Below are 9,725 nucleotides of genomic sequence, written 5' to 3' on the forward strand. Positions count from 1 at the left end.
GGTTCTCCCTGGAGGAGGGAGCGCTCACTGAGGTGGCGTCATGCCCTTTCCCCTTCTCCTGTGGAGGCTCACCTTCAAGGGGTGTGTGAAGTCCTCCGCAACTACTGTAGGGTGGAGCCTGAGGGGCAGTCATGCACCCCCTTGGCGTAGCACCTGGGGCAGGTGCCCCTCAGGATCCGCCCTGATTACGCCTCTAGTTACAAGCTATGACTCATGGTAGAGAAATGGAACCTCCACGTGCCATGGCAGTTGCTCTGCAAACACCGGGGATGCACAGGGTGGGGGACAGCAGCCACAAGGGAGGCTGCTGCCTTTATGTGCTGCTTGTGGGTCTCCCAAGAACACCTGGAGGGGAACATGCCAGGCTTCCCTTCCTCCCCCCTCCTGGATGTGTCCCCTCCCCCCTCCCAAGAGCCTGAGAGCCACAATTCCGCCCGCCACTCCCAGAACAGGTCTCCCTACCAACCAGTTCCGGTCTCTCCCAGGGCGTCCTTCGGTTGCCACGGCAACCGGCCGGAGCGTACCATTTATTCCATGGAGAGCCCTATTGAGCTGCACGAAGCTGCTCTCGCTATAATTGGAGGATCTAAGTGACTTTATGGGGGGCGCACTCGCTGATGAATATAATTATTTCCATATCTATGAAAGAAACGGCGTCAGAACTGTGTTCCCCCTGCACCCCCATTTTATATTAATGGTACGGTCCAATCTGCGCTCCTCCCTTCGCACAGCCTGGGACGCTACTATTACACAAGGAGAAAGGGGGGTTTGCTATTTTCTAAACTCGATTATTACCCCTCAAGATGCCTGCAGATAAGGTTTACTGAGCTGATTTTTCAACTCTTTAGTGTAGTATCACATCATAGTATCATAGCACCCATTATTTTTAAAACGCTTTCCTCCCGACTCCCCTCCTGCCCAGTGGTACAATCCTAGATCCCACACCTTCTGATCTGTTACACCCGCTCAGCTGGGCGTCCCTCCGGTAAGAGCGCACATGCGCAGATTTTGCCCAAGGACCTAAAGGGGATACTGAGGTCTGTTGTGTAAGTGATGGTGGGATGTTAGGTGGTCCTCCAGGTTTGTGCTTATCAGGGGGTAATCAGGGGTTTAATTAGGGAATATCAGCGGGTCTCCTGCCCTGCTTGCTGGGGTGGTGGTGGGATCAACTTGCTCCTTTCCTTCCCAGGAGCCATGGAGACAATGCATTCAGGTTATCCCTAGAGCTAGGAATCTGTTGGTGGGGAGTTGTGCCCAGTCCAGCAAAGTTTGCTTTTGGGTGACTCCTTGGGGGTGAGGATCCTTGGCAGTTGGGATGTGGCTAGGGTTGCCCCTTGCCTACCACTCCTCCGCAGAACTCGTGTTTTCAACAAGTTGCATGACAGGCAGAAATTCACCAGCAATGACAACTTCTCCAATGTGGTGACGTGGTCCTGGGGTGCTCTACTGTACCCAGGGCTGGGTTAAGCCCAGTAGACCAATTGGGCCTTGCGCCTAAGGACCCTCCATACTAGGATAATTTAGGGTGCAATCCTAACCCACTTTCCAGCACCGACATGAGGGCAATGCAGCTCCTAGGTACGGGAACAAGCATTCCTTTATCCGGGTGCCCCCTCAAGAGTTGTAGGCTGCTACCATAGTCTTTCCATGCCCAATCTCATCTGATCTCGGAAGCTAAGCAGGGTCAGGCCTGGTTAGTATTTGGATGGGAGACTGCTTGAGAATACCAGGTGCTGTAGGCTTATACCATAGTCTTTCGAGACTGAAGGTTGCCAACCAACCATCTTGAGGAGGCCTCCATGAGTGCCCCCAACTGCAGGAAGCAGCACATGTCCCATTGGCTGTGCTGGCTATGCCAGTGCTGGAAAGTGGGTTAGGATTTGGGCCTTAGACTTGTATGCAATTTTATATTAAAATGTGCCAAAATCAGTTGTTCCAAACTTTTAGCACCAGGATCCACTTTCTAAAATGATACTGTGTCGGGACCCACCTAGGTTTACCAGGGTTTTTTTAAAAAGGAGATCTAGGAATAAATTTATTTGTTTATAAGTAATAGTAACCCGAAAAAAGACCCTCAGGCATTTATATCTCTATATTTACACGTGCATGCTAACTGCAAGAGTTGAGCTCTTTGCAGGGTAATTAGCAGCTATGGTATCTGATTTTTCAATGGCCTCGGGGCTTGAGGCAATTAGTTATCTGATCTTTCCACCACCCTTTGGAGACCCACCCTTTGGAAACCTACCAGTGGGTCCTGACCCACAGTTTGGGAACCACTGGCTTGGATCTGTTTGGTCCATTAACTCACATGCACTTTTTAAGTGCACATTTTGATTGCTTTCCATTCTACCATAGAGATATAATGTCTATAAGAAATTTTATGTATATCTCTAAGATTCTACAGACTGTGGCTGTAAACGTGGGGCCCCACAAAAATGTTTTCAATTGGGCCCTGTGGCTCTTAAGGCCAGCCCTGACTCTAACTATTGAATGTCTGCTTGCATCTAATGAAAGCAGTTGATGTCTGAGGGAAGAGGAATGGAGAGAATAGTTGCATCAGACTTCTCAGCTATTTGGGAAGTGGACTGTGTTCACTTGCTTTTAGTTTTTTGATTCTCCTCAGACTGGGCATGAGCTGGGTTGTAGAACAGACTGTAAGCTCCTTCCATGAGGATTGAACCTCCTGCCTGATCATATGGAACACACACTGAAACACAACACTGATCAGGCACTGGAACACTGAAATGGAAGATGCAGTAACTAATGTTCACTTAACTTGGTTCTGAGAAAAGTTTTAGTTTGAGGAAGTTATGATGGCGTAGTCTTGATGTTGACAACAGTAAGGAAGAGTGAAAATAATTGGTTGTATAATTGTTGTTTTAATAACCTAGCAGTACAATCTTATGTGTCTACTCAGAAGTCAGTGCAGTTGTGGTCATTGGGGCTCACTCCCTGGAAGGGAGTAAAGGATAGCAGCCTAAATAAAGTTTTCTCAAATGTTGGAAAAACAACTCTTCCTATTTCTTGAAAAAAAAGACTGAACAATCCCCTGCCTCCAGTATTTGAGAGCTGGTGAGAAGTTAGCCTCACTGGGGGTTTAAAGGCAGCTTCTGGTATTCATTTTTCTGTTCCTTTTTCCATTCTCTTCTTACTTTTACTTAACCTGAGGAAGACAGGCTAGGACAAACAATGCCCATAGTAGAAATGTGGTTTAAATGGTTTTTTATATGAGCCACTTCAAAATGGTCAGGGAGGGAGAGCAGAAAGTGTTTTGTCTGTCTTCCAAATCCAGGAGGGCAAGAAACTCATTTTGACAGTTGGCATTGTCATTGTTTTGGTACTGGTAGGAAGACCAAACAGTAGTGCTTCTCAGAGTGTACACTGTTTGGCTCATTTTTGTTGTGGGGAGATAAGGTGAGATCCTTAATAATGATTTATTTTGCTTCCTTCTTTATTCAGGCAACCAGAGTGAAGCAAACAGGTTTTCAGACTGAGAAGCCATGCCACTTTTTGGGAACACATTCAGTCCAAAGAAAACTCCACCCAGGAAATCGGCCTCCCTTTCCAATCTGCACTTGGTAAGTTGTGGAAATGAGAACAAGGGTAGGTAGACTTCAGGGTTCCTTTTGGGGGGTCCCATAGGAACCCATGCACAGAATGGCTACTCAGCAGGCAGAGGCAGTCCTAAATACCTGCTATACCTTGTGAGCCATACAGTGAAGTGACCTGGCTATATAGGTACACAGGGCCAGCCCATCCATGAGGCTGACTGAAGACAGTTACCTCAGGCAGAAGATTGGCAGAGATGTCCACCTCCACCTACTCTCTCGCCTTCACTACTGTTCCTTCTCCTGCTTTCTGAATAGGAAAAGCAGAAGAAGTGGAGAGGGGAGGAGAGCATTGGGCTTGAGCAGGGCAGTCCCACTTTTAATAGCAAGGGGGCCACACAACCCTGGTGTCATCCTCTGAGTGTGCAGACACAGAAGTAATTGGCGACATCACTGCCAATTATTTCCAGGTTGTGAGTCTCCAAAGCAAGTGGAGGAGAAGGAGGAGGAGGTAGGTACACTTCCATCACAGGGGATGGATCTCCCAACTCCGAGTTCTGGCTTCTCCTTTGCTGGAGCACCACAGCAGGGAGATCAAAAAGTTGCTGAAGCAGGTGGAGGAGGTTGCAGATTTTGGGGGGCTGCCAAAGAATGCCTTGTGGGCCACAGGCCTCATGTTAGATCACCCTGGGCTAAAGCATTGGAGGCTCCACCCTCAATGCTGTCCTCCCCTTTCCTCTTCACTACTGCTTCTTTTTCCAATTCAGGAAGTGGGAGGAGCAGAGGCTAGCTAGTCACCAGGTAAAGGGGAGCAGCATTTGACATCCCAGCTATCAGAAAGTCTTGGATTGTCTCCACAATTACGGTAGATTGGGATTCTAATATCAAACCTTAAAAACTCACTAGGAGAGCATTTCAAATACCTGGTCATGGGCAATCAATATTTCCATTGAATTGCTGAGGATCACTGAAACTGAGAAGTGACTAATTCAACCAGTTACCCAACCTTACAAAAATAAGATTGTGTTTTGAAAATCTCACTTTCAGACTCTTGCTCTGAATTTTTTGAGATTTCCAACTGAGATGTAAAAAAAAGACTTTAATTGTGCTTCTTGTCTGCCTAAGCTAGGTGGGGATGGGGGGAATTCTGGATAGATTGGACTTATATGGGACTTAGAGGAGCATCTCTGGACTATCCTACTCTATGGGGCATTGTATGGCATGAGTTTTTTTAATCCATTTGAAGTGCTTCACAAGTTGGAAACTGTCAAGAAACAGTGAACACTGATGATATAGAAGTGTGATATAGAAGTGGTAGGTTAATTAAATTAGTGTTTCAAATAAGATATTATGCTCTGGAAGTATTGATTTAGTATTTGTCCCATTATGCCTAACATTAAGGAGGGGGGTTGCAAAGAACATTCTTTGAAAAAATGTTAAGTCAGCTTTCCTTTCATAGCTGGACAGAACTACCCGTGAGATGGAGCTTGGCTTAGACTATGGCACTCCTATCATGACCCTTGCTGGACAGAGCCTGAAGTTTGAGAATGGCCAGTGGATATCAGGTAAGAGGGCACTAGGCCTGCTGGCCACAGAGTGGCTGTAGTCCTAGCTGGGGTAGCATCCAGTGCCTTGGTGCACACAGTCCTGGTTTGATGTTCCCCCAGGTACCTTGAACCCCTCCTCTCACTATCCTGGTGCAGCTTGTAAGATTTACTTCACTGTGATCTTAAGAATTTTGGTTGTCTGCTGTGCTGTCTCCATCCTCGACCCTCTGAAATGGGAGTGCCTTCAGGGAGTTCAAAGGGCTGCCCCCTTTTTGTCTCTTGATAGACATTCAAAAGGACTGATTCTGATGCTGGTTTCTGGGCATGTGCTGAGAAAAGTACCAGTGCTGTGGCCTGGATCTTCCTGGGTACTGGAACTGGTTTGGGGATCTGAGTTGGCCTTTGCTCTGCAGAACTTCCTTCACATCACATTGCTCCTGATGCTCATTCTTCCCAGAAAAGGGGGCGGGGTTTGCAGTATGCACTGGTATGTCTGCATATTGGCTGTGCCATGTTCGTTATGGGCTGGCCACATTTATTTCCTTGTTTGCTGCAGAGCCTCTGGAGGGCCATAGGTGGCTTCTTATACCTTTTCCATTATTGTGCATCTGGATTCTATTGCCAGCATCTTTCTCACTTCTAGACTCACTGGGGGGCAGTGGCGACCGCAGAGAGACACAGCGTCTTCGCAAACGAAACCAACAGCTGGAAGAAGAAAACAATCTCCTACGGCTGAAAGTGGATCTTTTGCTGGATATGGTGAGAACATAATTATTCATTTGCTCTCTCTATCAAAGCCCTTATCTCCATCAATGTGCCTTCTTAAAGCAGACTTGGGAAACTGAGCAGGAATTCAAACCCATGCTAGCCTCATTCTCTAGGTCTTTCTTATTGGGTCTTTGAAAAAACCAGAGTCTAGTACAGTAACTAGACCTTTAATAGGTCAGTTAATTGAACATACATTCCACTGCCCATTTATCTGCAGAAGTCCCCACCCCTTCCACAAAGTTTGCTGAATAGTTTTGACTGATGAGCGATCCCAAAATTAAAATGTGGCACTTGAGAAGTTTTCTACAAAAAAAAAAAGTTCATAGAGCAGTTTTACAGAACACATACTTTTACTTCCATTTCTGCCTTTTCTTTGCAGCTCTCTGAGACAACTGCAGAGTCCCACCTCATGGAGAAGGAACTGGAGGAACTGAAAAATTACAGCCGAAGGAGGAAGTGAACAGGAAATTTCCGATCCTTTGGAGCTAGGGGAGGGAAGAGCAGGGAAATCTGGTTCAGAGCATCCACTGTCCAGAATGGATGAAGCCACATCTACCTTGGAAGACTTTGCAGTTCTTGTTTTCACATCTTGTTATACCCTTACAGGACATGAGCTAAGACATCATTATACGTTCCCTAGTACAGTCAGAATGTAGATGTCTTATTACTGTAGTTATTTCCCTCTGCTGAGCTTTTGTTTATGTGCTCTTAACACTTCTGAGCAAAACTCATTTCCACTAACCAGTAGAAGTATTTTCTAGATGTGTCATCTCACCCTAAGAAGAAGGCAGCCAAAGGTCTTGGTATGCATATATGGCCATACATGAAAGAGGGCATAGGAGAGGGATATTGCTGTTTCGGTGGATTTTCTCTATGAACCTTTGGATCTAGGATTCCCATGTATACGGAGAACTAAAATCTCAGACATGAGTGCCTGCCAATGAGCTGATAAAGATAAAGCAGTGGAGACAAGCATCATTCTTGGCCCCTACCTATAGCTTTGCAGTGTGTGCTAGTGAAGGAAGCCAACTTGACATGAGGTGACAGTTAAATTACTTGGAATGTTTCTAAGGGTCATTGTGAATATTGGTGGTACTGACTCTAAAGGGATCTGACATACTGCAGTGAGGTGGCTGTGAAGCATGAGCCCCATGCTGTATATAGTGTCTTTCCCAACCCAAATGCTCTATTGTTTCATTGGTATGGACTGACTATTCTCACTGAACCACTGGCTCTCCTCCATTTTTATTCCTGTCCCGATAATAGAAATTACACATAACTTGAAACAATTAAACATGATTGTCATAATGCCTCATGAGGTCTAGCACTCAGTTTTTGACTTGGCAGAAACCTATTTAGCAAATTCTTCTCCCTGTCAGTTATTTATTTTTCCCCAGCCATCAGTTTCATTCATGTCACTCTAAGGTAGAATGATGGCCAAATGCTCTGTAAGTCTATTTTTATACTTTTAAAATAAATTGATCACGTATTTCTATTGTTTCCTTGTAAGCTTGTGTATTTGTTTTCATGACATATGCTATATGGTTTTTCTTTAATTATGTCATAGACTTTTAAAGAAAAAAGCTGTTTGACTCTTCCAAGAATAACCCTAGAAAAGTATGCTCTCGCTCGCTGTGTGTGTGTGTGCAAAATGAGGACATTGCCTACTTTGTGGGGGCAGAGACTATGGCCTTTTCATTTCCTTTTCCTCCCCACTGCCTTAAGAGCTTCTTGGTCAAGTAACATTGGATTTCCTTTATAATTAAAAATGGCGACAGGTGGCATTAGAGTAGCAGGAACAAATGTATGCAAGCATACATGGGATGCAAGCATGGGATGCAAGCATACATGGCAGCCTCAGTCAAGCATTCCCTCCCCCCTCCATTTCAGCAAGATTTCTCCCCTGTGGGGGAGAAGAGTGGGGTACGATAAATAAATGAGAACATAAGAACAGCCCCGCTGGATCAGGCCCTAGGCCCATCTAGTCTAGCTTCCTGTATCTCACAGTGGCCTACCAAAAGCACGAGGGAGCACACAAGACAGCAAGAGACCTGCATACTGGTGCCCATCCTTGCATCCGGCATTCTGACATAACCCATTTCTAAAATCAGGAAATGTGCCTTCAGACCATGCTGTTTGTATGCACAAGGCCCCGGGTTCAGTTCTTGAGGACTGCAGAGCTGGGACAAGCTGGTGCCTGAAAGCTCAAGGGTAGCAGCTGGTTTACTAGCTGCAAAAATAGGGAGGAAACAGGGCATTCATGGGGATCACATGGGGTTCCAGATCATTGTGCCTCTCTGCTCCTTGCCCATTTGGCTGCATCAATAAACAGGCAGGGAAGGGAGAAGAAGAAAGGGGAGCTAAGCAATCATATTCTGATTGTGAAAATGAGCAACCGCAAAAGGTCTGGACTGTTAGCAGTAGAAAGAGGTGGGTGGGTGAAAAGAGGTGGTGGGCAGATTCAAGGTGTGGGGCATCCCTTACTTGTTTGTTTGCTGCTCCATCCCAACCCATCCCAATTTACAGCCCAATCCTAACTAACTTTCTAGCACTAGTGGCACATGTGCTGCATCCTGCAGTGTGGGGGCAGTGACAGAGGCCTCCTCAAGGTAAGGGATTGATTGTTCCCTTCCACTGCATTGTGGCTATATCAGTGCTGGAAAGTTGGATAGGATTGGGCAGATAGTCAGCCTCACGGCTGGGCCAGCCTTGCTAATATTTAAAGGGGGGGGGACTTCTATTGGTGCCAGTGTCTTATGCTTTATCCAGTGGTTCCCAAACTTTTTTGATTGGTGGCTCCCTTGACCTATTGGCTGTGGCTCCCCTTTAGGGCTACAATCCTATATGTTGTGTAGGGCGGCAGGATTTTCATGATGATTCCATGGCTCCCCTGGCTTGTTTCTATGACTCCCCAATGAGCCATGGCTCACAGTTTGGGAACCACTGGCTTTATCCAAGACATCTGCATCCAAGCTGTTCATTTGAGAGCCATGATGGTGAAGGGCTGGAAGATCCAGGTTAAAATCCCCTGCTTAACCAGGAAGCCTCCTGGGTGACCTTGGGTCAGTTACTCTCTTACTCCTGCCTACTTCACAGGGTGGTTGTGAGGACAGAAGGAGGGGAGGAACCATGTGAACCACCCTGAGCCCCTTGCAGTAAGGGAGTGATAAAGGCCTACCTTGCAGGGTTGTTGTGAAGAAAGATTGTAGTTGGCAACCTTCAGTCTCGAAAGACTATGCTATCGCGCTCTGAATTGTGGTTCTGGAACAGCGTCTAGTGTGGCTGAAAAGGCCGATTTGGGAGTGACTATCCCTTCCACACTGGGAGCAAGTGCAGTCTGTCCCTGGTCTGTCTCCCTGGCTATGGGCCTTCCTTCTTTGCCTCAGACTGTTGGCCAAGTGCCTCTTCAAACTGGGAAAGGCCATGTTGCACAGCCTGCCTCCAAGCGGGCTGCTCAGAGGCCAGGGTTTCCCACCTGTTGAGGTCCACTCCTAAGGCCTTCAGATCCCTCTTGCAGATGTCCTTGTATCCCAGCTGTGGTCTACCTGTAGGGCGCTTTCCTTGCACGAGTTCTCCATAGAGGAGATCCTTTGGAATCCGACCATCATCCATTCTCACGACATGACCGAGCCAACACAGGTGTCTCTGTTTCAGCAGTGCATACATGCTAGGGATTCCAGGACTGTGTTGTTGAGGAAAGAAGGAGGGGCTAAACCATGTGAACCACCGAGCCCCTTGCAGGAAGGGAGGCAAAAGGCCTACCTCGCAGGGCTGTTGTGAGGAAAGAAGGGGGGCTAAACCATGTGAACCACCCTGAGCCCCTTGCAGGAAGGGAGGCATAAAGGCCTACCTCTCAGGGCTG

The 9,725-nt window shown here is 46.9% G+C and overlaps 1 protein-coding gene across 3 annotated transcripts; it reads left to right on the forward strand.

Annotated features, from left to right (window-relative positions):
- Window positions 1-968: 968 nt before the first annotated feature.
- CBY1 (chibby 1, beta catenin antagonist) lies at window positions 969-7,345 on the forward strand. Of its 3 annotated transcripts, none has more exons than XM_066634071.1 (5): window positions 969-1,046; window positions 3,460-3,578; window positions 5,008-5,113; window positions 5,739-5,854; window positions 6,243-7,345. In XM_066634071.1, the coding sequence occupies exons 2-5, from the start codon at window positions 3,501-3,503 to the stop codon at window positions 6,321-6,323; spliced, it is 381 nt and encodes a 126-aa protein (XP_066490168.1). In that variant the 5' UTR covers window positions 969-1,046; window positions 3,460-3,500; the 3' UTR covers window positions 6,324-7,345. The 3 variants fall into 3 exon arrangements, with proteins under 3 accessions (XP_066490168.1, XP_066490171.1, XP_066490169.1); XM_066634074.1 differs by having other exon boundaries at window positions 1,019-1,037; XM_066634072.1 differs by lacking the exon at window positions 969-1,046 and adding an exon at window positions 1,056-1,080.
- Window positions 7,346-9,725: the final 2,380 nt, after the last annotated feature.

Source organism: Tiliqua scincoides, chromosome 7 (genome assembly GCF_035046505.1).
Source record: "Tiliqua scincoides isolate rTilSci1 chromosome 7, rTilSci1.hap2, whole genome shotgun sequence".
NCBI classification, from domain to species: domain Eukaryota; kingdom Metazoa; phylum Chordata; class Lepidosauria; order Squamata; family Scincidae; genus Tiliqua; species Tiliqua scincoides.